The 26,774-nt window shown below is 55.4% G+C and overlaps 1 protein-coding gene across 4 annotated transcripts; it reads right to left on the bottom strand.

The window, feature by feature from the left end:
• Positions 1 to 3,185: 3,185 nt before the first annotated feature.
• PIGO (phosphatidylinositol glycan anchor biosynthesis class O) lies at positions 3,186 to 26,732 on the bottom strand. Of its 4 annotated transcripts, none has more exons than XM_073343320.1 (11): positions 26,679 to 26,732; positions 25,468 to 25,961; positions 20,423 to 20,566; positions 18,482 to 18,605; positions 16,953 to 17,112; positions 16,014 to 16,187; positions 9,996 to 11,565; positions 9,175 to 9,378; positions 8,666 to 8,868; positions 5,484 to 5,554; positions 3,186 to 4,946 (listed from the first exon to the last, which is right to left on the bottom strand). In XM_073343320.1, the coding sequence occupies exons 2-11, from the start codon at positions 25,958 to 25,960 to the stop codon at positions 4,826 to 4,828; spliced, it is 3,264 nt and encodes a 1,087-aa protein (XP_073199421.1). In that variant the 5' UTR covers position 25,961; positions 26,679 to 26,732; the 3' UTR covers positions 3,186 to 4,825. The 4 variants fall into 4 exon arrangements, with proteins under 4 accessions (XP_073199421.1, XP_073199422.1, XP_073199423.1 ...); XM_073343321.1 differs by having other exon boundaries at positions 4,849 to 4,946; positions 8,666 to 8,872; XM_073343322.1 differs by having other exon boundaries at positions 4,849 to 4,946; positions 9,175 to 9,298.
• Positions 26,733 to 26,774: the final 42 nt, after the last annotated feature.

Below are 26,774 nucleotides of genomic sequence, written 5' to 3'. Positions count from 1 at the left end.
GCACGGAGTCCACCCACCCCTGCCTGGAAGGGAGTGGGGAGAATGTGTCAGGCCCCGGCCAGGTTTCACTGGGATGCTGAAATTGTAACAGCGCTTAGGTGCTGTGTTGACAGGCTGAGAGAGGAAACAGATGGCAGGATTTTCTTCCTCAGTAGCACCCCTTGAATTCAGAGACCGAATACACCCCTAACTCCCCTAGGACCCTCATCCCCTGGCTGGGCCCAGCGAGCAGCAGCCTCAGCGCTGCAGTTCAGAGTTTTAAATTAACAAGCACCACGAGTTTCCATTCACTGCAACAACCAGCACATCACGCTTCCAAGCTCTCCAAGCACTTGACTAAATATTAACATGGATTCACCAAGGGAAGGTCATGCCTGACTAATCTAATCGCCTTTTATGATGAGATTACTGGTTCTGTGGATGAAGGGAAAGCAGTGGATGTATTGTTTCTTGACTTTAGCAAAGCTTTTGACACGGTCTCCCACAGTATTCTTGTCAGCAAGTTAAGGAAGTATGGGCTGGATGAATGCACTATAAGGTGGGTAGAAAGCTGGCTAGATTGTCGGGCTCAACGGGTAGTGATCAATGGCTCCATGTCTAGTTGGCAGCCGGTATCAAGTGGAGTACCCCAAGGGTCGGTCCTGGGGCCGGTTTTGTTCAATATCTTCATAAATGATCTGGAGGATGGTGTGGATTGCACTCTCAGCAAATTTGCGGACGATACTAAACTGGGAAGAGTGGCAGATACGCTGGAGGGCAGGGATAGGATACAGAGACAAATTGGAGGATTGGGCCAAAAGAAATCTGATGAAAGAAATCTGAAATCTGATGAGGTTCAATAAGGATAAGTGCAGGGTCCTGCACTTAGGACGGAAGAACCCAATGCACAGCTACAGACTAGGGACCGAATGGCTAGGCAGCAGTTCTGTGGAAAAGGACCTAGGGGTGACAGTGGACGAGAAGCTGGATATGAGTCAGCAGTGTGCCCTTGTTGCCAAGAAGGCCAATGGCATTTTGGGATGTATAAGTAGGGGCACAGCGAGCAGATCGAGGGACGTGATCGTTCCCCTCTATTCGACATTGGTGAGGCCTCATCTGGAGTACTGTGTCCAGTTTTGGGCCCCACACTTCAAGAAGGATGTGGATAAATTGGAGAGAGTCCAGCGAAGGGCAACAAAAATGATTAGGGGTCTGGAACACATGACTTATGAGGAGAGGCTGAGGGAGCTGGGATTGTTTAGCCTGCAGAAGAGAAGAATGAGGGGGGATTTGATAGCTGCTTTCAACTACCTGAAGGGGGGTTCCAAAGAGGATGGCTCTAGACTGTTCTCAATGGTAGCAGATGACAGAACGAGGAGTAATGGTCTCAAGTTGCAGTGGGGGAGGTTTAGATTGGATATTAGGAAAAACTTTTTCACTAAGAGGGTGGTGAAACACTGGAATGCGTTACCTAGGGAGGTGGTAGAATCTCCTTCCTTAGAGGTTTTTAAGGTCAGGCTTGACAAAGCCCTGGCTGGGATGATTTAACTGGGAACTGGTCCTGCTTCGAGCAGGAGGTTGGACTAGATGACCTTCTGGGGTCCCTTCCAACCCTGATATTCTATGATTCTAACTCATTTTCCCGCAGCGGACAGGTGCTGCAGCATGACCCTGGGGCTCTCTGGTACGTTAACCGAAATGGCAGCTAAGTGGCGAGGTTCAAGGGCAGCTGGAAAAACTACTACAGAACTAGTAACAGACACATACAAAATAGCAAGCGTGTCGATAGCCCCCGGTGGGTCATCTGGCTGCTTGGACTCAGTTCCTCGGGACAGCAGCCTAGTCTCCCTTGGTACAGCGACCAGGATAACAGGTCCTGAATCCTACCTGGGGCTCCTTGGCATTCATGATATAACTATTCCATGAGCCCGCTGAAGACGTGCACCCTGATAGCGCAGTGCAGGGTCTCTATGGAATTAGATTATTTCTACTTCACTGATGGAGAAACTGAGGCAGAGTGATTTGCCCAAGGTCACACCATCTGTGGCAGACTGAAGATCAGAAACCAGGAGTCCCAGCTCCCAGGCCTGTACCCAGATTCACGAGACGACCCTGTCGCTACAAGAACAATGGGATTTAAACATTTTAAAGATAAAAGATTCAAAATCAGTTTCCGACCCACCCCGCGCTGGAAGGGGACACAGCGGGAGTTAAATAGTGAGAAGGGGCAGCGTTTTGTGATTTTCACGGAGCTAGGACTCCTGGGCTGCGTTCCTGCTCGCCCACAGACGCATTGTGTGACCATGGCCACGCCACAGCCAAGTGCCTCAGGTTCCTCATCTACGAAACGGGGATAATCCGGAGCTGACTGGGCGGAAGGGGAAGGCTGTTAGCTGCTAAGCGCAGAGCTCTCCAGGGACACGCACCGAAGTGCTGAGCAGTACCGTGAAAGCTCCTGAAGAAAGGCAGGTTGGCTGACGTTTGGGAGCAGGGGAAAGCAAAGCCCAGAATCCTGGGTCGTGACAGGGATGTTTTGGGACAGGAATACAGCTTTAAAGACCACAGAGATTTGTACTGGACCGCAAGGCTGTTCAGACTAGCGGCTGCTGACCAGGCTGCATGGCTGGGCATCATGTCAATGCAGGTGATACGGTGGGGGTCACTCCCTGGCTTCAGCAATGCGAGTTGCCTGGCGTTCTAATGGCACCTGCACGTCACATGCCCATGGGGCAATCCCTGCCAACTGGCCAGCAGGACTCAGTAGGGTCTGCACTAGCAGCTACAGCAGAGAACCATTATATAACAGGTGACCTTAGCGAACCAACCTGCTCAGCTACTATCCAAGGGAGGGCAAACACAGGGCCCACAGAATTACAGTGATGAACCCAACCCACCCACAAGACACGCCCCCTTCAGACCAGCTGGGTGCTTTGGGGCTAACAGTAGCAGTTCAGCCAGCCAGGATAACTTTGGAGGCCCTAAAAGGACCCAGAGGCAGGAGACTAGGAAGGGTCCAGAACTACCCTAGCCACATAGCACAGTGAATTGAAGTCAGACATGTACAGCTCTTCCCAACTAGTTCAAAACCAGAAAGAGATGGGCAGCGAAAAGCAACCAAATCAATGACCCCCTGCAAACCTTTCTTAGCTCCTTTTGCCCTCGAGAGCTGCAGTCACACAGTACAGATCACTTCACCCACCCAGGGGTGGACAGCAGGGTTTAATAGCACCAAGTAATGCCACAATGGCTTAGGGCAGGAAGTGAAGAACACCCTAACTGCAGGGGGAATTTAGGGAGACGGAATGGGACCGTCCCCACTGGAATTTAGCCAGCTCCATGGTTAACCCCCCAACCCCTGCAGAGAAGGGATACCACCTCATGATCATAAATAGGAGCAGTGAGGTTGGGACAGCTCCTTTGAGACATCACCCGGGGCTGGAGCACCCAGGTCAGTACTGCGAAAAGCACCATGCTCTGAATCATGACCACCATCACCTGCAGCACTTGGGGTTTTCTTACAGATCTTCCAGACACATGGCCAGGCCCCTCCCTGCCAAGCTTGTGAGATGTGGCCCAGCCTCCACCCCAGGTGGTGCCTCAGTGTGTCTGAGGGGCTAAACTGTCAGTCCTGCAGGGGTGTTATCTGCTCCCAAAAGCTTTGGAGCACTGGTCTCTGGCCACCGATGAGCACATGCCAGTGGCTAGGCCTGCAGTTCTTGGCTCTCCCTTCCTCCTTTAACAAGGAACCTTGTTACTAGGCCCTGTCACTACCTGGCTGTCGTTCAGCTGTGCTCACGAACCAGCCACGCTGCTTGGGTCACTCAATCACAAGGTTGGGGTTGGGAGCAGCCAGAGCTCCACAGCAGATTCAAGGGCATGCCCTGGCTGCTACAGCTGAGGTCTCTGTTTGGATACCAGAAAAGGCTGAAGCCCTGGATCAGAGAGGATTTTATTCCTGGGTACAGCTCCCTCCCTCCTTGCTGTCTCCTTCCCCAGCAGTTTCAAACAGTCTTTCTACAGACTGTTGCTAACCCAGCCCCAGGTACCATCTGAAAGCACCATGCTGTGCAGGCTTCTCTGGCCAGTCTCTCTCTCTGTCTCACACACATACACTTTCTCACACAGTCACGCACACACACTTCAGGGTCCGGCACTCACATGCGTAGCCCTGAGGAAGACCAGGATCAGTGAGGCAGGGGGTATCCCCATCACACAGCAGCAGACAGTTCCTCTTCTGAGAAGCTGCTGCTGCCCGAGCCCAGGGACATGCGCTGCCCAGACTCCCCTCTTTGGGAGCCAGGGCCTGGGAGGAGGCAGATGCACGGGCAGACAGAGAACAGGGAGGTCACTCCCCTGGTGCCCACACACCCCAGGAGCTCCTCAATAGATGAGGCCCCGTCTCTGCTCCAGGTGAGGTAGCAAACACCAAGGCTGCACACAGCCCTGCAGTGGCCTGCGGTGCGTTCTGCCCAGTGAGAAGAGATGTCAAGGAAACGGCAGTAAGACCCCCTCCCTCATCCAGCTACAGGAGGGCACTTGAGGCTTTGTGCTTTCGGCCCCTCCCCCAACAGACCCTTCGCTGCTGCCCAGCGTGCCTGGCCTGGGCTCCAAACCCACCCGGCGGGAGGCAATGAAGTTCAGCTCAGAGTTCAATGACACAGTGAGTGAGGCCAGAGACCAGCCGGCCCTGCCCTGTAGCGCTCAGCAGGGAGACGGGGATAATCCCCAGCTACTGTCCATGGTGGCAGCTCCCGGGTCCCGCCTGGCCTCGCGAGGCAGGGACGCAGCCATCACCTCAGGGGACGATGCTCCGCGTTGGCTTCCCTGCATCTCGGCTGCTCAGATGCTACCTGGGCTGGAGCTGCTCGAACCAGGCGCTGACCGTGCAGTCTACACGCATCACCAGGAAGATCCCCAGCAGGAGGCAGATGCTGCTCACCATGAAGCCCAGAGCCTCAAAGAGGAACCTGCAGGCAGGACAGACACAGTGCATGCAGTGCGGCCAACGTCCCTGCCAGGACCACAGTCCTCCCCTGCAAGCGTCACCCCCCCGCCCCATGCCACTGGCATAGACTGCTCTTGCAAATCTATGTTTCTATTTTGAATCTGACTCTCCTGACGGTGAGGGGCTGTGGGGTTACAGATTCCAAAGCCAGATCTTGGGCCTCCTGCCTAGCACGGGCCAGGGTATCCCATCAGGTCCTGACTCCAGCCCAACAGCGTGCGTCTTTCAGAACAACATTCAGCCTGGACTTACAAGCTCCAAGCGAGGGAGGATCCCTACTGCCCTGCCGATCTGCTCCAGTGATTAATCGCCCTTTATCTCGCTGCATGATCTTTGCTAACTCCACAGCCCTTCGATGCCCCCAAATCCTGACCTGCAGCACCCCCTTCTAGCCACATGATCACAGTGTACCCTTCTGGCCTTGGAATCTATGGCTATTAGTCAAGCTGCCAGGAACAAGAGGCAGACCCAAGGACAGAGGGGAGCTCCTGGGACTTACTTTGGGGCAAACACCTTCCAGACCATGAGATGCCGCCTGAGGATCATGGCTGCCCAGACGCAGGCCAGGAGCTGCGGGGAAGAACAGGGAGAATGCAGAGTCACACATCACCCTTAGACACTGCACCCAGCCCATGGCAAAGGGTATTAAGCCAGGCCGGTCACTGGGCCAGGTGCAGCAAGCATCATGGGAAAGCAAGTTAATTAACACCCCAAAAGGGACTCTCTTCCCTCGTCTCCCAGCTTATGGGGCACACACTGTGTGCACACACCTTTGAAGGGGCTGCAGCCGCTGGGGACATGCGGTGTGTCTACAACGCATGGATTTCAATGCGGGAGATGGGAGAGCCAGACCAGTATCCCCTGGGGGCAGACACCAGGCCCCCAGGCTGTGGGGGGTGGCTAGGATGATAAGCCATACACAAAGAGAAGAACTATAACCAAGCATGGAAGGAGTCTCACAGAAGGACCTCTACAACTTTCCAGGACACCACAGGCTGCACTCAACCAGCATCAATGTAACCTTGCCTTTACAGGGCAGATACCATCAGCAAAGGGACGAGGTACAGGCAGCCCCTTCCCAACATACAGCCCCTTCACCTGGGGGGTGTCAGTCAGACCTGCTCACTCCAGGGATAAGTGTTCACTCCTGCCAGCTCTGCAGGGCCAGCCACGCTACAAAACAGGGAGCTGGAGTCCACATCAGCTCACACACCAATAGAACTGTTAGCTAGGTCCCAGGTGTATGCAGGGCCAAACTGTGTCCTCCATTATCCCTGGGCTACTCCACTGGAACCTGCCTGCAAAATCTTTATAGCTGGGGATGATGCAAGAGATGGAGAGAGCCCAGCTGGACCCCTCCAATCCAGGGGGAATTTGCAGGGCGGGCGCTTAGAAAACACATTTTTAAGACGCTACCATCAGTGACAGAGAGTTTGGGTTTGTGCCTGGCTAGTTAACGACGGATGCTATCTCTGCATTAAGGGCGCTTGTGCAAAAGCACAGAGGAAAGAGGAAAGCCCTGCACATAGTGTTCATGGACCTTGGGAAGGCTTACGACCACGTTCCGAGAGAAGTCGTGTGGGGGTGGAGGAGAACGAAAGACCGAAGACGTATCAGGCTCGTCCGGGATGTATGCGAGTGCTGTTACCACTGCGAGAAGACCAGGCAGAGAAACTGAGCCATGTCTAGTAAGAGTCAGAGCACACCCAGGCTCGGCACTAAGCCCCTCCTTGTTCACGCTGGTGCTCAAGGCACTTACACAAAACATGCAGCATGGCACCCTGGTGCCTGCTTTCAGCAGATGAGGAGGGTCAAGTCGCTAGTTTGACAATCCAGGAAAACGGTGAACTCAACAAGGGAATTATATGCAGAACAGGAAAGGCGCGGACTAAAGGAGCGAAGCAAGCGGAGTGATCTGTGATAGGAGAATGCTGGTCAGACTGACAAGTAAGAGTTACCAGATGATAATTACGTACAATTCACTTCTGCACAGCTCCAAGTGCTGGGCAATGAGGCAGAGACAGGAGCAGATCTTGACCACAGTGGAAACGAGAACATTAAGATGGCTGCTTGGAGCGACAAGAATGGCCGGCGTTCGGAATGAACTCAGTCAGGGAAGTGGGAAGGTGGGACCAACGTCAGAAAAGCTGAGAGAGTCCAGGCATAGATGGTTTGGACATGCGAAAAGCAGATCATCAGAAGAATATACAGGAAACAGGGTGTTAAACTTGGGAGTGGAGGGTAAGAGAAAGACTGCAAGACCCAAAACATCCTTGGGGGTATCACAGAAAAGGATTTCCCTAGCTGCGGAGTTACCGAGACATGGCTTCAAGACATCGGAACAGAGACGGGCTCGAAGAGCTGACCCCACAGAGATGGGTCTACGGCTAGAAGTAGCAGCAGCTACCACCACCCTGCACCCGAATCCCGCCCCCCACCTGGCAGAGCTGTTAGGGGGCACCCCCAGACTCACAGCCCGAAGGGACAGAGATGTAGCACAGACCAGTGTCACGTTCCAGTGAAGATGCAGCCAACACTTAACCCTAGCAGAAGGCCAATGCACCATGGGAGTTGGTCCGAGGGGAATAGAGGGAAACCCATTTTGTGCTCATTAGCTCCAAGGAACCCAGCAGCCACAAGGAAATACTCAGGCTGACTCGGGGAACTTGCCCCATCTACGACTCATTACTCCGAAAGGGTGAGACTGGATGGGCCCAAGCTCAGCCAGGGGGTCTGGCTGACAATCCACCCTGAACTCATCCCACTGGACCCACCTATTGCAGCGCTCTCACTCGCTGAGATCGGCATGAGTCCCAAGTACCAGACAGGAGAGGACTGAGGGCAACCTGGACTCAGCGTCCCAACGTCTATTAACATAACAGTCCCTCAAAGTGCCTGTCAGTACGGCCCCCCCCTCACTCAGCAAATCCACCCCATGTGCATCCGAGTCCGAGCTGCCGTCTGTAGGGACAGAAATGTCTTTACCGCTTTTCCCTCCGGTGAGCCCTGCAGAGCTAGCCCAGCTCTGGGAGCAGGAGCTCGAGTCCCTTCCTTCCTGTGCGTCAGTGTCATCAGCACCGACTCAGTTCCCATCAGCGGCACTTGGGCAAACACGCTGCAGGTGGCAGGGCTGCACAGGTGGTATCAAGGGCGAACCCTGCCCCGCAGAACTTTTTGCTACGGGCCACGCGGAAGCGGGAAAGAGCCCGTGACTGTGATGCTAGCAGGGTGAAAAACCCCGTTTTTTACTTGGAAGCCGAGCGCATCCGCAGCCAGATTTCCAGGAGAGCTCAGCACGCTGGCTGCCGAGTGACGCGCGTCCGCCTCCCAGGGACTCCACGGTACGGGCCGGGTGCTGCAGCAACCCCAGACTTCAGGACAGAATCATGCTTTGATCAGCAGGAGCCAAGGGGCGTGGCTGAGACGGGCAGGTGGGTTTGTGCAGCCGCTCACACGCCCCCAGCGCAGAGACCCGTGCACGGCCAGGAACCAGCGGCACCGCAGCGAACACAGGCGAGCGCAGCTGCCATTCCGCCTCCACCCGCTGTCGCTCACTGCCCCGGCTGAGGTCTCCTTATTGGGGGCCCTGTGCTCCCCGAGCTCAGGGAAGAGTCCCGTTCCCACCCCACAGTGCGGGGCTCGTTAACAACCCTTCGGTGTCCACACTGTCACGTGCCCTACCTGCACGCCAAGCACAAAGAGGTACTTGAGCCCCAGCTGCAGCAGAGCAGCCGAGAACCTCTCCGGAGACTCCCGCAGCCTCATCTCCATCATGGGCTCCTCCTCCTCCTGAAGCTCCTCCCGCAGTTCCTTCTTCAGCTTCCTCCTCTGGGAGTTGGGCGCCTCGCAGACGAAGGGCCAGAGCAGGAGCAGAGGGCAGCCAACTACCTCAAGGACAAAAGCACAGGAAGTTACCAGGCGTCCCGGAGCCCGTGGGGGCGACACACACAGCTACGGGGGTGGGGACTGCTCTCCTGCACAGGGCCCAGCAGGGCCCGTTAACCCCTCGGATGCCAGCTTCAATCTGCTCATCAGTCACATGAGAGCATTTCGGCTGTGGCTCACTAGCGGGTCTGCAGACCACCTGCTGGAGAACCACATGGACCTGGCTGCTCCCACGGGGCTGGCTCCCTCAGCAGTGAGCCGGGAGGCCTGTGAAAGCAGCCGGGCCCAAGAGGAAATTCACTTACCTGCAAAGAGGATGTGGGAGGCGAACGTGTTGGCCCCCACCAGGACAGCGGGCAGCAGGTGGGTGGTGTGGCCCTGCTGGAAACCCACGAAGGCTGCGTTCCAGTGGATGGCTGGGAAGATGGGCTGGTGGCCCGTGGAATAGAAGAACTGGGTAGCAGCAAAGACCCAGGCGGTGACCGCATACCAGGGGACAATGAAGGGCTCTGAGAGGGACAGAGAGACCCGCATCACGGGGCAGGCCTCTGGAGACAGCCTGACCCACAGCTCAGACAAGGCCGGCGTTAGCCCTTTCCCTGCCCTCACCCAAGAAGGGGAGGGATGAATCAGGCTCCAGCACTGGGAACCTTGGCCCTCTTCACCCGGGTTAAGGATTGTAGGTGCCCTCCTGGGCAAAGCACCAGGCTGGGGATCTTCTCGCCAGAAGGGTGTGGGGAACAGTGTGGCCTTCACCCCCCAGGCAGCCCTTCAACTCCCTCCCACCGGGCAGTTAGCCCAGGTGTGAAGAGTGAGCAGAACCCCCCCCCAACAGAAGGGACCCCATCACACCACAAGGGGCTGTACCCCCAGCCTCAGGCCTTCTCTCCCTCCCACTCAGCCAGAGCTGCTGACAACACAGGCTCCCAGTCACCAGCACCTCAGAGCGGGGTCCCCCGGAGCCCAGCCCCCATGCTGCCTGGGCCTGCGGCGGCTCTCGCAGCCACGAGACAGGGCTCGGTGCATCCCAGGCTCCAGGATGGGCAGTGGGGCCTGGGACCAGCACGTGGGAGAGTCTGGGACCCCCCAAACAAGAGAGAACCCGCCCCAGCCACCCCCCGCTCACCGGCGTCCCCGGCGAGGCTCACGACACAGACATGGATCCGCAGCAGCACAAAGGCCTCCAGGAAGAGGAGCAGGAAGGAGAGGCTCATCCTCTCACTGTGCAGGAGCAGCAGGAGGAAGCCCACCAGGGTAAGAACTATGACCAGGGCAGCTGAGTACACGCTCCCCAGCCCGTAGGCTGCCACCGTGGCCCTCCGGCGACCCCTGTCTAGCTGGCTCTTCAGAGACTGCTGCATCCTCCTGTAGATCTGAGGGATGACGTGCTGGAGGTCAGCCTGGGAGCTGGGGGCCCCCTGATAAGGGGTCACAATGGGCCCCACTGGCTCCCGGCTGTCCCTCACGAACACCGTCACTGGCGTCCACAGCACCAGCAGGAGCCCCAGGGATGCCAGGCCGTAGACGGCCCGTGGGAAGCCCACCAGTGCCACCTGCACCAGCTCCTGCAGCTTGCCCAGCGTGTCCTCCGCCCCCGAGGTGACGGCCCAGTAGCAAGCGATCCAGACGGCCACCAGCGGGAAGGCCCAGCGCACGAAGAGCACCAGGGGGCTGGAGCTGTTCAGGTTCCCATAGTGCTGCAGCCAGCGCCGCACAGCGTAGACCAGCCCGGCCAGCGAGGCCACGCACAGGAGGTAGAAGAGGTTCTTGGCCTGAGTGCTCTGCAGGCTGGAGAGCGGGGCCAGGAAGGGCGAGGGCTGGCAGTGCGGGATCTCCTCGCGGCACTGGTGGAAAAGGCCTGAGAGGCGCAGGCAGGCCAGGAGCACAGCCAGGAGGCACAGAAGCTGCCAGCTCTCCTTCTGGTAAAAGGCAAAGCCCGGAGGTTGCTTGGGGGCTTCCGGAGCGGTCAGCCGGCCATGCCAGTGCAGCTTCCCCACCAGCAGGATGGCCAGGGATGCGAGCAGGAACGGGGCCACCCGGGCCTCGGCCACCACGAAGCTGTCCGAGAACATGGCGCAGCAGCGGATGAAGAGGATGCCCATGGGGAGGACCAGCCCCTGCCACGCTCGCAATCTCTGCCACAGGCCCGCGCTGGCCACGGGTGGCTGGACACCAGCCAAATGGGCTCGACGGGGCCGGCGGCCCCACCAGTGCCAGAAGAAGGTCAGCTGGGAGGCGGCAGCCGACCACGACAACACCAGAATGAGGTCCAGCCCCTCCTTGGTGAGCAGGTGGCCCAGCCCCAGCAGAGCCGCCACTGCCAGGCCCCAGAGAAGCGGGTACAGGAGGTGGCTTCGGTAGGAGAAGTCCAGGGCCGCCGCCAGCTCCAAGGCGACACAGCAGAGCAGACAGGAGGCGGCGATGAGCGCGCAGCCAGCCACCATGCGCAGCGGGTGGAAGCGGGCCCAGGACTCCGTGCACACGGCCCGGGCCCCCCGCAGGTAACGCTGGAAGCGGCCAACCAGTCGCCCCAGCCTGGCCTCCAGCTCGGGGGATGCAGGCAGCCCCTCCTGCACTTGGGCCAGCAGCCGGTCATGCTCCTCCAGTGCGGCAGAGAAAAGCTCCCGCAGGTTCCGGAGCCGCTCGGCCGGCAGGTCCTGGGCAGCCAGCGAGTAGGAGTGCAGGAAACGGTCCACCTGCAGAGAAAGGCCAGGGTCACAATGGAGACGCTCACTGCTGCCCCCCCAGTCCCTCAGACACGGGCTGGTCCAGAGCGTCCCCAAACACCTGCCAAGGGAAATCCACCCGCAGCAGCCCTGCCCTCTTCTGCCCAGGCCAGCGCCGGCTGTGGCCAGCACACACAGGGGCTGCCTAAGCCACAGTCAGAGATTCAGAGAGTCTGTGGAGAGATGGGACCACTGGACCGTCTCCGTGTAACACAGGCCAGAGAATTTCACCATTACCCCAGGAGTGCACCCAGTGACTTGTGTTTGACTAAAGCATCTTCCAGGCAGGCCTGCAGTCTGGTTCAAAGACACCAAGGGATGGAGAGTCCACCCCTCCACTTGACAGTGTGGTCCAACTATTAATCAGCCTTCCTGCTCAACATCTGTGCCTCATTTTGAATCTGAATTTGTCTGGCTTCGCCTTTCAGCCACTGGTTTTCGCTCTGCCTTGCCCTGCTAGATTTCAGAGCCCTTTAGTACCTAGGATTGTCCCCCATGCAGGTACTGACGCACTGTAATGAACTCACCTCTCACTCTTCATTTCAGTGTATAACTTTGCATTCAGCTGTAGGAAAATGCATTTTGTTTGAATGGACCCTGTACACCCAGTTCTCCAGATCGCTCCGTGTACTTGGTCTGGCCGCATTACTTTCCTCTCTGCCAATCTGTGTGTCACCCACAAGTTTTATCAGCAGGAATTTTATATTTACTTCCTGATCATTGACGAAGACGTTGAAAAGCACTAGAACTGATCCCTGCGAAACCGCACTAGAAACACCCAACATTCAAGGATAATTCCCCACTGACAACTAATTTTTGAGATCTGTCAGTTAGCTGGTTCTTACTCCATTTAACGTGGGCTTTATTGATATTGTTCCACGCTAGCGTTTTTTTAAAAATCAGATCATATGGGGTTGAAGTCAAAAGCCTTCTAAAAGTCTCAGCCTATGACACCTGTGCAGTTACCCTTATCAACCAAACTTGTAATCTCATCAAACAATGACGTCAGGTTTGTTTCACAAGACTGATTTTCCATAAAAACCGTGCTGATTAATGTTTACTATATTCTGATCCTTTAAATCAGTGATTCTCAACCAGGGGTTCAGGGACTATGTCTACGATTTCCAAAGGGGTCCGCACCTCCATTTGTAATTTTTTAGTGGTCTGCAAATGAAAAAAGGTTGAAAAATCCCTGCTGTAAATCTGTCAGTTGAATCCGATATCGGTTGTTCCATTATTGGCATAAGATTGGCGTCAGGCTAACTGGCTCTCTGTTCCCTGAGTCATCTCTCTTGCCTTTTTTGGATATAGGTACAACAGGAGCACTCTTCCAGTCTTCTGGAAGTCCCCCGTTATTCCAAGCTTTAACAACAATTAGGGCTGTCAAACAATTAAAAAAATTAATCGCGATTAATCGGGCTGTTAATACTAGAATACCATTTAAATATTTTGGATGTTTTCTACATTTTCAAATATATTGATTTCAATCACAACACAGAATACGAAGTGTACAGTGCTCAATTTAGATTTGTTTTATATTACAAATATTTGCACTGTAAAAAACAAAAGAGATAGTATTTTTCAATTCACCTCCTACAAGCACTGTAGTGCAGTCTCTTTATCATGAAAGTTGAACTTACAAATGTAGAATTATGTACAAAAAACCCCTGCATTCAAAAACAAAACAATGTAAAACTTTAGAGCCTACAAGTCCCATCAGTCCTACTTCTTGTTCCGCCAATCACTCAAACAAGTTTGTTTACAGTCATGGGAGATAATACTGCCTGCTTCGTGTTTAGAATGTCACCTGAAAGTGAGAACAGGCGCTCGCATGGCACTGCTGTAGCCAGCATCGCACGATATTTACGTGCCAGATGCAGTAAAGATTATCATAGAATCATAGAATCATAGAATATCAGGGTTGGAAGGGACCCCAGAAGGTCATCTAGTCCAACCCCCTGCTCAAAGCAGGACCAATTCCCAGTTAAATCATCCCAGCCAGGGCTTTGTCAAGCCTGACCTTAAAAACCTCTAAGGAAGGAGATTCTACCACCTCCCTAGGTAACGCATTCCAGTGTTTCACCACCCTCTTAGTGAAAAAGTTTTTCCTAATATCCAATCTAAACCTCCCCCACTGCAACTTGAGACCATTACTCCTCGTTCTGTCATCTGCTACCACTGAGAACAGTCTAGAGCCATCCTCTTTGGAACCCCCTTTCAGGTAGTTGAAAGCAGCTATCAAATCCCCCCTCATTCTTCTCTTCTGCAGGCTAAACAATCCCAGCTCCCTCAGCCTCTCCTCATAACTCATGTGTTCCAGTCCCCTAATCATTTTCGTTGCCCTTCGCTGGACTCTCTCCAATTTATCCACATCCTTCTTGAAGTGTGGGGCCCAAAACTGGACACAGTACTCCAGATGAGGCCTCACCAATGTCGAATAGAGGGGAACGATCACGTCCCTCGATCTGCTCGCTATGCCCCTACTTATACATCCCAAAATGCCATTGGCCTTCTTGGCAACAAGGGCACACTGCTGACTCATATCCAGCTTCTCGTCCACTGTCACCCCTAGGTCCTTTTCTGCAGAACTGCTGCCTAGCCATTCGGTCCCTAGTCTGTAGCTGTGCATTGGGTTCTTCCGTCCTAAGTGCAGGACCCTGCACTTATCCTTATTGAACCTCATCAGATTCCTTTTGGCCCAATCTTCCAATTGGTCTAGGTCCTTCTGTATCCTATCCCTCCCCTCCAGCGTATCTACCACTCCTCCCAGTTTAGTATCATCCGCAAATTTGCTGAGAGTGCAATCCACACCAGATTCATATGTCCCTTCATGCTTCAACCACCCTTCCAGAGGATGTGAATCTATGCCTATGACGGTTTCTGCTCCATAACAATCCAAAGCAGTGCGGACCGACGCAGGTTTATTTTCATCATCTGAGTCAGGTGCCAGCAGCAGAAGGTTGATTTTCGGGTTCTGTAGTTTCTGCATCAGAGTGTTGCTCTTTTAAGACTTCTGAAAGTATATTACACATCTCATCCCTCTCAGATTTTGGAAGGCACTTCAGATTCTTCAGCCTTGGGTCAAGTGCTGTAGCTATCTTTAGAAATTTCACATTGGTACCTTCTTTGCATTTTGTCAAACCTGCAGGGAAAGTGGTCTGAAATCGAACATGTGCTGGGTCATCATCCAAAACTGCCAAGACACGAAATATATGGCAGAATGTGGGTAAAACAGAGCAGGGGGCATACAATTCTCTCCCAAGAAGTTCAGTCACAAATTTAATTAACACTTTTTTTTTTTTTTTTAACAAGCATCATCAGCAGGGAAGCATGTCCTCTGGAATGGCGGCCAAAGCATGAAGGGGCACACGAACGTTTAGCAGATCTGGCATGCAAATACCTTGCAAAGCCGGCTACAGAAGTGCCAAGCAAACACCTGTTCTCACTTTCAGGTGACATTGTAAGTAAGAAGAGGGCAGCATTATCGCCCGTAAATGTAAACAAAACTTGTTTCTCTTAGCGATTGGCTGAACAAGAAGTAGGACTGATTGGACTTGTAGACTCTAAAGTCTTACATTGTTTTGTTTTTGAAGGCAGGGGGTTTTTGTACATAATTCTACATTTGTAAGTTCAACTTTCATGATAAAGAGATTGCACTACAGTACTTGTATGAGGTGAACTGAAAAATACTGTTTCTTTTGTCTTTTTACAGTGCAAATATTTGTAATCAAAATAATAATATAAAGCGAGCAGTGTACACTTTGTATTCTGTGTTGTCTTTGAAATCAATATATTTGAAAATGTAGAAAAACATCCAAAATATGTAATATATTTCAATTGGCATTCTATTGTTTCACAGTGCAATTAAACCTGTGATTAATCGACAGCCCTATTAATAATTAACACCAGCGATCTCCTCAGTCTGCTCTTTTAGGACCGAGGCTCGCTGAAGTTTTCTATAATTTGTGTCATTCCACATGATGCTGCCAGCAGGTCCCAGAGTCTGGCTGCTGACACTGTGCTGCTCCGTCACACGGCAATAGGACAGGCCGAAACGACAGCAATGCTTCCCCGAGGGGAGTAGGTGATTGTATGTGACTGTGAACAGGAGGGGGGCATGCCGTGAGACCAGGGGAATGGGGGAGGGAGTGGCTGGGTCAGGCCTAGCAACACTCCTGTATTAGCAAACAATTTCTAACCCCAAATAAGGAAGATCAGCGCTGGCAGATTCCCTCCAGCTGGCTGCGGAGGATTATAAAAGGCCACCTTCTCGAGGAGAGCGAGAGATGTGGCTAAGGGGTCACAAGAGGACTGGGAGCCAGACCTCCTAGGGACCAGTCCTGGCACTGCCTCTGTGATCCTGGGCCTCTCTGTGGAATGGGGAGAAGCCAGGTATGGTCAGTGCCGATTGCCCCTACCTGTCTGGCATTGACACGATACGCTGAGAGCTGACTGAGTGCTGCTGAAGCAGCGCCGCCATCCCCCGAGAACAGCTCAGCCATCACCTCCCCGATGTTACTGTAGGGAATGGGCACGCCCAGCAGCAGGGCCAACGTGGGCACCAGGTTCACCTGTGGGATGGTTTCCGGCTCCTGGAGGAGAACAAGGAAAGGGAGCCCATTTGGTCAATAGACTAGAGATGAGCACGCACTGATCTTCTGGGCAGGGTTAGGCCAACCTGGGGGCCATAGGGCACAGATGCACTTTGCACCTGCCACCCCACATCTTTGGGGCTCCATCTGCATCCACATCCCACCAGGCCTGCCATGCATACCCCCAGCGCTGGGTTGGGGGGCAGTGAAGGTGGTCCTGCTTGGGAGCCAGAGGGCAAGGGGGGTGAAGAAGCTAGAAACCCCAGTGGCCACATCCCAACCATTCCCCAGCACCCTGCCAAGGTGGGAGGATTCCTGCTGTGGAGAAGGACCTAGCTGTTCCTGCAGGGCCCAGGCCTAGCACAGCTGGGGGCTAATTTGGACGTGCTTGGCTTCTCTGCCCTCAGCCGGGTGGTGCAGGCAGAGAGGGGACGAAGAACCCGGGAGGGGATCCGTGTAGGGGAGACAATCTTGGAAGGCCCCATCAGCCCACCCATCTCATCTTCGCCTGGAGGGGAGAGCCCCTGTCTGGGGGCCCAGACAGATGAGGAGAAGCCCCCGGAATCCGCTCAAGCCCTGGGCTGGGCAGGACAGACAGGCTTTTGGGTCTGGGAAGGATTCGTGTCATATTTCCTTGCTGCTGGCCGGACGTCTCCCTGCTCCTGGGACCCCTGGGCTCACTCCCCCTGCAGGCCCCATCCCAAGTATGTGCCCAGCAGGACTCAGGCCCCCAGCCAGGGCCCCGCTGGCCTCGTTCTCCATTACCTCAGGAAGGTGGGCTCCAAAGAGAGGCGTTTTACTGTACACGAAGAGCGCCGCGTTCACCTCCTTCTCACTGTCTCCTCCGTGGTCCCCAGTCTCCGTCATTCCGTGGTCCCCGGCCACCAGCAGCAGGGTGTCGTTCCCCAGGTGATCCACCAGCGACCTGTCCACAGAGACAAGGCTCATCAGTCACCTCCCACCGCACTGACCCATGCTTGGGTGCAGCCCCGGGGTGGTGAACCACTGGCAGGGTTCTGAGCACAACAAAGCAGGACCAGGCAGCTCTGCAAAACCATGACAAGCCTGCTCCTGTGCTGGGAACTGGCTGCTTCCCCACAACAGAGGGTGGCAGCCCAGATGCTATGCTGATGTGGCTCCTTAGAAATGCAAATATTATGCAGAGCCCAGAGAGAGCAGACTCCTGCCTAGATCCTATGTGAACGGCAGTGACAATTCAGTCCTGGGAGGACATTCCGCACAGAAACAGGCTTAAAGCTGATCCTCTGTGGAGCCCAGGCTCCGTCACAAACCTCTGGCTCATTGCAACATGCCTGGAAGGAGGCTGGACACTCTGGGGAAGTATTTAGCCTGCCTAGGGGCTGTGGGCTCAGCCCCGCGGCTCAGAGCCCTGCCTAGGGGCTGTGGGCTCAGCCCCGCGGCTCAGAGCCCTGCCTAGGGGCTGTGGGCTCAGCCCCGCGGCTCAGAGCCCTGCCTAGGGGCTGTGGGCTCAGCCCCGCGGCTCAGAGCCCTGCCTAGGGGCTGTGGGCTCAGCCCCGCGGCTCAGAGCCCTGCCTAGGGGCTGTGGGCTCAGCCCCGCGGCTCAGAGCCCTGCCTAGGGGCTGTGGGCTCAGCCCCGCGGCTCAGAGCCCTGCCTAGGGGCTGTGGGCTCAGCCCCGCGGCTCAGAGCCCTGCCTAGGGGCTGTGGGCTCAGCCCTGCGGCTCAGAGCCCTGCCTAGGGGCTGTGGGCTCAGCCCCGCGGCTCAGAGCCCTGCCTAGGGGCTGTGGGCTCAGCCCCGCGGCTCAGAGCCCTGCCTAGCAGCCATGCCAGCTCCAGCTAGAACACCCCACACAGGCAGAGCTCTAGTGACTCACCCCCAGCCCTTCCAGCTGTTCCGTGACTCACAAGCATTTGCACAATCTTAGCGCACTCTATCCAAGGCTCCGGAAGTGCTCCTCAGACTGTCCTCGAGCCTCACAACCATCAGGGGTCACTGTCTCCACTCTAGGGAGGCAGAAACAGGCTCAGCTGGGCCCCAAAGGGCGATATTTTCTGCAAGTTCAGTTAGGACCTAATGCTCCATCAGAGCCTCTCTGGGCAAAGTCTGGGGGCAGCCCCTGCTCTCCACGACCCGGTTCAGTCCCTGCCAGCGTCAGAGCATGTGGCTGACTGTGACCCTCTCTCCGGGTAGGAGGGACACAGCCTCAGGGCCCCACAGCGGGGCAGTCTCGTTTTAATGCTGCCATTTCACTGCTGTGTTCTCAAAGCCACAGGTGAGTGAGCTCGCAAGCCCCCACCCCAGAGCACTAGTCACCTGAGCATCTCGTTCATCTGGGTGAGCTTCTTGGCCATTTCTGGATGGTCAGGTCCATGCTTGTGCCCACAATGATCCACACCCAGGAAATGAGCGATCAGCAGGTCCCACTCGCCACCATCCACTGCAGAACAGGGGAGAGGGCACATTAGACCATGAGCTGTCCCCTTCTGCTAGCCAGACAGCCAGCAACTCCAGCCTGGGGCCATCCTTCCATCAGCCTGACTCTCCCCTTTCCACAACACGGGGAACACCCACAGGTATGAGAACATAACGGCCCTGCTGTGTCAGACCAATGGTCCATCTAGCCCTGGATCCTGTCTGCTGACAGTGGCTGGTGCCAGGTGCTGCAGAGGGAATGAACAGAACAGGGCAATTTTGAGTGATCCATTCGTGTCATCCACTCCCAGCAACTGGCAGTCAGAAGTTTAGGGACACCCAAGACATGGAGTCGCATCCCTGACCATCTTGGCTCATAGCCAGTGATGGACCTGTCCTCCAGGAACTTCTCTCGTTCTTTTTTTAACCCAGCTGTATTTTTGCCCTTCACAACATCCCCTGGCAAGGAGTTCCACAAGTTGACTGTGCGATGTGAGAAGAAGGAATTCCTTATATTTGTTTTAAACCTGCTAAACCTGTTAATTTCATTGGGTGACTCCTGGTTCTTGTGTTATGTGAAGGGGTAAATAACACATCCCGATTCACTTTCTCCACACCAGTCATTTTACAGACGACTGTCATATTCCACCCCTCGCCCCATGCCCTCCCCCACACACAGTCATCTCTTTTCTAAGCTGAAGGAAGGAAGGATGTGGTATGAAGACCCAAACCTGGACTGCTCGCTTGGCAGAGCCCCACCCTCAAATCCTTGTGTGGTGCAGAAGAGCCTCACAACCCCACCGAGGTTTGTACTATCACCCCATTGTACAGCTGTGAAACCAAGGCACACCACGATGAAGGCAGTTCCAAGAACAACTCAGCTCCCCAAACTTACAGCCCTCAGCCATAGGTGCTTTGATGTTTTATCTTGAATGTGTGTCATTCTGCCTGCTGCTTCTTTTATATTGCTAGCTCTACAGGGCAGGGATTACATTCTCCTGTGTGTTCACAAAAGGCCTAGACACTGGGGATGTTACTGCAGTAAGAGCAGCCCCTAGGCTGTCTCCTCCTGTACACTCTACGGACACATACTTCACTGCAGACTGTTGCATCTCTGATCTGTAGATAGGAAGAGATGCATTTTAATTTAAGAGACAAAAACTCTCCCACAAGGTGGCTTCCCCCTACCTGCAAGGCAGATTTCTTGTGTTCTCAATGACAAACCATCTCCACAATCATTTCTTTAGGTCTATGAACAGACTGTAAAAGGCACCTTCCCCCCAGTACTGGGCCTTGGACAAAGTCCAGCTAAACACACACAAAAACCAGGGGTAACACAAACCTTCTCGAGCAAGCACCGCCTCCCAGCATGCCCAGGCCATTCCTGAACATCACGTGCCTGTCCGGGCGTTTCAATGACAGCCAGGAAGGCACCAGCTTCATAAGGTCCCTTCAAGGTTAAATGCCAGGTACAATGTTCACAGCCTGCTCTGTGTCCCCACTCCCATGTGGCATTCCCAGGGCAGACCGGGCTGTTCTAGGCTATGGATTGCAAGGCCCAGCATGCTTAACTCCCTCGGATTGGAGGAGGGGCATTTAGAGAGCCTGGGGACTGAAAAGCAGCCTAGCTGGGCTGCTGAATCCAGGGACAGCATTGCAAGCTATGTGGGCTGTGGCTGCGATCAGGTGCAGACACGGCGTTCCTGACCCAGCTGGGACACAGAATAGTTCTCTGCTGGGCAACAGCGACCCTTCAGTTCTAACACCCAACCTCGGCTGGACTCCCAGCACAATGCGCTGCAGAGAGGACGCGGTCCCAGCCCCCAGGCAATGGTAGCTCACCAGTCTTATAGAGATGCTGCAGGATCCCATCATCCACCGTGTGAAGATCCTTCACGTTAAACGAAGGGAAGAAATACGAGCGGAAGAACTTCTGGGGGAAGAGCCCGTCCCAGGTGTCATCCCCCATGAAGACCACTCTCCTCCCTGGGAAAGCAGGATGGGAGTTAGCACAGGGATCAAGGACGGGGGTCCCAGCCTTACCCACGCTGCTTGAGGAGTCTGGCTAGATCTGCAGTGGGATACAAAGTGCCAGCGCCACTCCCCCACCCCCTGGGCTCAGTGATCAAAAGTTAGCATCACCTGCTGGCTGTTCAGAGGCCCGTATGAAGTGAGTTAGGGAGATCTCAGCCCCGTTCCCATCGGAAATCCACCAAGCCCAGTAGCACTTACTGCCTCCCTTACCGGTCACAGAGCCAGTGGGCCAAAGAGATGGAAGTGCATCAAACACTTGTCAAGTCCTGACGGCCAGGCTCTTGCGTTAGATGCTACAGCTGCGATTCTCTAGCTGCAGCACCATGCCTTCAAGACCATGATCATCTCACGGACCTCCCCAGCCCCCCTCCCACGGCAGCGGCATCGCTGCATCCTCACACAGGTTCCCCGCTACGGGTGTAAGAGCCGTCTTCTCTGCAGCGGCTGCACCAGGAACAGCCTCCCCGTTTCACATGACTGAACAAGGACGGTTACTCTCCTGCCACCGAGGTTCTTCCAGGTGGACTCGGCCAAGTCACGCTCATGGGATGTGCCGACCAGTGCAGCCTGAACAGTAAAATTCCACCTGCAGTAGCTAGTGTCCACGCACCTCTCTTGCCCCTACCCCCTCAATGAATGCCGGACCGTCTAGGGCGAGGGTTTAACTCCTACCTCCGTTCCATCCCACACAAGCCCAAGGGAGTGGGGAACAGCGAGGAGGGAGAGCTGTGTGAACATGCAGAGTCCATCTCCAAGAACCTTGGTTACAGGGGAGTAACCTTCGTTTCTTCCTTCCCGCGTCCCATTCCCACCCACGGGCTAGATCAATAAGCAGCACCCTGCCCCAGGAGGGTGAGGCCCAGAGTCCTAGTCCAACAAGGAGTGCAGGCCTGCCTGCCAAACATGGCATCTGACCTAGATTCCAAATCTAAAGAAGGTTTAGTGACAGTGTGAGCAGAACGCTAGGGTGCTGCTCTGCAAATCTCACTCAGAGGGACGTCTATAGGCAGCCAGGCACGCTCCCTTTGATCTAGTTGAATGAGTTCTGATGCCATGAGGAATGGATAATCCCTTCAGTGTACAAGCTGCATAAATACCTGAGCCAGCTAGAGAGAGACAGCTTTTCCCTTGTTTTTTGGTCCATAAGCTATAAACAGCCTTGAAGACTGCTGAAATGGTTTAGTCCTGTCTGAATAAAAAGCTAACACTCTCCTTGCATCTAACGTCTGGCATTAGCTTCCCCATCACGAGTATGGGGTTTGGGGGACAGAACTGGCAACATGATCAATTCACTCATGTGAAAACTGGAGATGATTCCTGGAGAAAACTTAAGATGCGTGCGAAGGACTTTATCCTTATGAAACCCAGTGACTGGTAATTCAGCCATCAACACATGCAATCCACTTCCGTGTCTGGCAGAAGTGATTGCTATCGAAACCACTGGCTTTACAGATAGATAAAAACCAGCAGCTTCCCGGAGCTCAAAAGGAGGGCTTGCATTTGTGCTTGTATTACATTCAGATCCCAGAAGGGCAAAGGAGTTCGTACTGGAGGGTACAAATTATTAAGGCCTTTAAAAACTTCTTAATGGTATCATTAGTAAAAATGGATTTTCCCTCTACAGGTACATGATATGCGGACATGGATGAGAGATGAACCTTAACTGAAGATAATGAAAGGAGGTGTCTTCTTAAGAAACAAATGATGCTCTTAATATATAATGAATTGGGGTTGTGAAGGATCCACATTGTACATGGAAATCCTCAATAAAAAAACCTTTTCCACTGAAGACGGTAACACTTTTTCGAGCATTTAACAGTACATTCTTTGTACTTTGAATGACAGGCTTTCTTCTAGCCCAGCTAAAGGCTCATTCCCCTTGCAGTCAAGAGAAGGGACAGGTGGTCTGGATCCTGTTCTTTGCTGACTCTCGGAGAAGCAGTCAGCCTGGCTGGTTCGAACAACACACCTGGTGTGTCCTGAGATGCAATACCTGGCTCAACTGCCAACAGAGCCACAGACGGAGCTGCCCGATGAACTGCGGCTTGAACAGTAACACTCTGCGGTGCCGTGCTAGTTAGCAGCCCCCCACCAGAGTTCTCTTCCCTGGATCTGATATGGTCAGATCCACAGAGGTATGGTTCCTAACTCTGCACTGACAGCCTGAACCAGAGCCTGGCTCCACCACGAGATTCTGTCCCTGTAAGGCCTTCTCTCTCTCGGACTGGCTCTTTATAGTGAGGCTGACACTGAAGAAGGCTGCAAATATTTCCTCAGAACCGCAACTGAGTCTCTCTGAAACGGGACTGCGTCTGTCACAGATCCAGACTTTTCTCCTTTTTTGGATCCCGAGCCCGACACCTGACATAGTAGCTGAATCTCGCATCTTCCCTGCTGAACTGGCTGAAGGTACAGGTGGAGCTGGTTTCGGAGAATCGGCCACCACCGTCAGAGCTTCCCGCAATAAAACTCCCTGGAACCGGTTTTCTCTCTTTCTTTGCCCTCGTGCCCAATGTTGAGCATGTCAGACATTTCGAGGGAGAATGCCCTTCCCCCAACCATCAGGCATGTGCATCTGATGCTGGGAATACTGCCGGGCACGAGACACGTCTTTTGAATCCAGGCTTCTCAGCCTTCTGGTCTGGCATGTTATCCTTTAACTAACTAGCTCGAAATAAACTACGTAACTCTGCGTACTTACGTTAACAACTGACACAAACTGTCTGTCTACTAGGGATCCGAAGGGATCACACAGAAACATCGTAACTGTCCAGCTGGCCGCAGCTGAAGGAACTGAGGCAGTGGAGTGCCACCTTTAAACCCTTGCCGGAGAAGGTCTGGAGTTCCCGGGGGAGAGTGGGAAGGGAGGTGCTTGGACACTCCAAAGGGCTATTGCTCGTAGAATTTTACCATTCAGGCTGCATAGGACGGAGCATCCCATGAGTGGGAATATGCAGAGGACACTGGAAGGAAATACATCGTGTACGTCTCTTTTACCTACCACCTCTCCCCCTTTTTCTCTTGTCCTCTCACCTAGAACACTCACTCCCATACAGACAGAGCCGAAAAGCCGCTCAGAGGTGTGACGGAGAAGGAATATTTTGTAACGTTTCAATGAATCCTGTGCACACCTCAGTTTCCCCTATGCGCGGCACTGTGACGCAGTGGGTGGAAGGGGACTGTTTGTTCTCATGGGAGGCTGAGACACAGGTGTGGGTGTTGCCTAGTGGTCTGGGCCTTAGTCTCCTATCTGTAGAGGATCTGAGAAGAAAACGGCAAATCCAGTCGCCAGGACGTTGGCATCTAGCACCCAACGCCCCAGGGGGATAGGGACTTCCCCGTCTCTCCTTAGGAAGGCTGAGCAGCATTTCCCCAACTGGAGAACAAAGAACTGGGAAGGTGCGAGGTTGGGGATAATGGCTGGCTGCTGGACCGAGTTGAGGCTCTCATCTGGAGTTTGACCAAGAAGGCCAGCAAGAGGGTCAGACACAGCTTGAGCCAAGGGCTTTCTGCAGGTTGGCTAGGCTCTGGGTTGACCAGAATGGACAATGCTTTAACTGACATTCCTCTGGGCTACCCTCAGGACTTCCTAGGCTGTGTTCAGGTGACTGATAAACCTGAGTCCTGGATGCATTGTGTGAGGGTCTCTGTCAGTGCTGGGCGAGGTGCCTTAATCCCTGAGGAGTGGACAAGTCTCTCCCAGAGTCTGCAGCAGTGGGACTCACTGAACAGAGCTCACAGAGTGGAGCAGGGGGCTGCAGGCCCAGAGGTCCAGTCTCAGGAGGCAGTGAAGCCGCGTGGCTTGCCAGGAAGAGTGAGAGCTCCAGGAGATCTGGCCCACTGAATGGTTCCTCCTAGAGATCGTTCCAAAGCTGGGGCCATAGCAACAATCCTGTGGCTCCGTGACAATAACGTGAGCTCATCGCAGGCCCAGGCACTGAGATACTACCACAAGGTGCACAGAACACAGACCTGACTCTCTGGGCCCTCCCCTCCGCTTCTCTCCCACACCTGTATCACCATCCCATGCTGGGTTAGGTCACATCCAGACTGCCAGCCCCTCAGGGCAAGGGCCTGTCTTTTCACCTACAGCACCAAGTACAATCAAGATACAGTAGAAACAACAGTTCTCTCTCTACACAACATGTGGGAAGGCCCAGGCAAAACACTATAGCGACCTAATATGATCCTGGCACAGGGATGGGCAGGTCAGCCATCTGCACCACACCACCACCCCAGTCCAGACACTGACTCCTCCCTCCCGTTGTACTCCACCCAGGTACACATACCGACAGGGAGATGTGAATGAAAACACCTCAGACCCTCCTCGCCCTCTCAGATCCACCCGAGGGTCAAGATGGGAGCAACCCTGTGGGGGTCGTGTGGGGGCAGCCATTTTAACTCTTTCCCATCCGTTTTGGAGCATACCACGACACTCCGGCTGCTGGGATGCTCTCCCAACCACCTTGTCCAGGTGCAAACCTCCACCTGTCTCGGAATCTAGGCTGACTGCCCTGGCTCCAAACCTGCATCCCTCTGAGATCAGCTTCCAACCTCTCTCTGCTCCCAGTACAGGGCAGACGCCAGGCTTACGCGACCATGTTGGCCAACATGCAGCGCTCGGACCGGGCGCATCGAGAGCTAAGAGCACGAAGAGCTCCAGCTCAAGCTACAGTGCCAAGGGCCCCTGGCTGGAGCTGTAAGAGCCTCCCACGCTCTGTGCAGTGGGCAGGGACTCGGGTTTACAGACTACCACCAGCGGGTCAGACCCACACAGCTACCTCCTCCGGCTGGCCCACTCCCCTGCCGCCACACGTGGCCAGCAAACCCCAGGGTGAGCCTGGCCCACGCACCGTTCTGCACCAGCTGGCCGAGCAGATTGTCCTCCTCGATGGCGTAGGAGGCGAAGTTGCTGCCCACGTCGATGAAGGTGGGCAGGGAGCCGGTGGTGATGCCCTTGATGCGCTGCATGGTGGTGGTGGGCGGGTCGGCTCGGAAGCGGTAGAGCCGGGCATGGCGGGGCTGGGAGCCGGCCAGCTGGTGCAGGAAGCCCAGCTTGTTCTCGTAGGGCCGGGGCCTCGCCTTAGCTGGGTCGAAGTGGGCGAACTCGAAGGTCAGGGCGTCTATGATGAGCAGCACGGCCTTGGGGACGCGCTGGGGCATCCAGCAGGTGCCGGGCGCGACCTGCTGCCCGGCCCAGGCTGGGGCGGCCAGCAAGTCCGAGCAGGAGCTGCGGTTGGTGAGCTCGATCCTCATGAGCAGGAAGCCGCTGGTGAAGAGACCGATGCCGGAGAAGAAGAGGAAACAGGCCCAGGCCAGGAAGAGCAGCACCGGCCACCTCTGCATCCTGCAACGGGGGGGGGAGAAGGTCAGAGCCAGCACGGTGCTCCCGGTGCCCCCCACCCCTGTTACACCCCCACCCCGACTTCCCACCCCGGCACAGCTCCCCCCACCCCTGTTCCCCCCACCATCTGCATCCTCCAACGGGGGGGGGGGGAGAAGGTCAGAGCCAGCCTGGTGCCCCTGGTGCCCCCCATCCCTGCCCCCCGCCCCCCGTTACACCCCCACCCCGACTCCCCACCCCGGCACAGCTCCCCCCACCCCTGTTCCCCCCACCATCTGCATCCTCCAACGGGGGGGGGGAGAAGGTCAGAGCCAGCCTGGTGCCCCCGGTGCCCCCCATCCCTGCCCCCCGCCCCCCGTTACACCCCCACCCCGACTCCCCACCCCGGCACAGCTCCCCCCACCCCTGTTCCCCCCACCATCTGCATCCTCCAACGGGGGGGGGGGGGAGAAGGTCAGAGCCAGCCTGGTGCCCCCGGTGCCCCCCATCCCTGCCCCCCGCCCCCCGTTACACCCCCACCCCGACTCCCACCCCCGGCACGGCTCCCCCCACCCCGTCCCTCGTGTGTAGGGAGACCAGGTGTCCCGATTTTGGGTCTTTCCCTTATATGGGCTCCTGTTACCCCCCCCCCCCCCTTTGCTGTCTGGTCACCCGACTCGTGCCCCCCCCGGCCCCGCGCCCCCCCCACTCCCCCCCGGCCCCGCGGGCCGGTCCCGGTACCTGCGGGCGGCGCAGCGGACCCGGAAGCGCCGAGCCGGCGGCACGCGGCGGGGGGGGGCCGGGGGGGGCGGAGACCGGGGCCAGGCAGCGCCCCCC

Source organism: Lepidochelys kempii, chromosome 5 (genome assembly GCF_965140285.1).
Source record: "Lepidochelys kempii isolate rLepKem1 chromosome 5, rLepKem1.hap1, whole genome shotgun sequence".
Lineage (NCBI taxonomy): Eukaryota > Metazoa > Chordata > Testudines > Cheloniidae > Lepidochelys > Lepidochelys kempii.
This window is presented reverse-complemented; position numbering and strand designations above follow the sequence as displayed.

Bases quoted from the DNA above. Each gene is read 5' to 3' on its own strand.
- PIGO (XM_073343320.1), bottom strand. From the start codon at position 25,960: ATGCAGAGGTGGCCGGTGCTGCTCTTCCTGGCCTGGGCCTGTTTCCTC. The intron at 11,566-16,013 runs GTAGGGGCAATC...CTTTCTCTGCAG, and splicing joins ATCGTGTCAATGCCAGACAG to GTGGACCGTTTCCTGCACTC. The intron at 5,555-8,665 runs GTAGGGCACGTG...TCTTCCCCGCAG, and splicing joins TCTTTGTGCTTGGCGTGCAG to CTCCTGGCCTGCGTCTGGGC.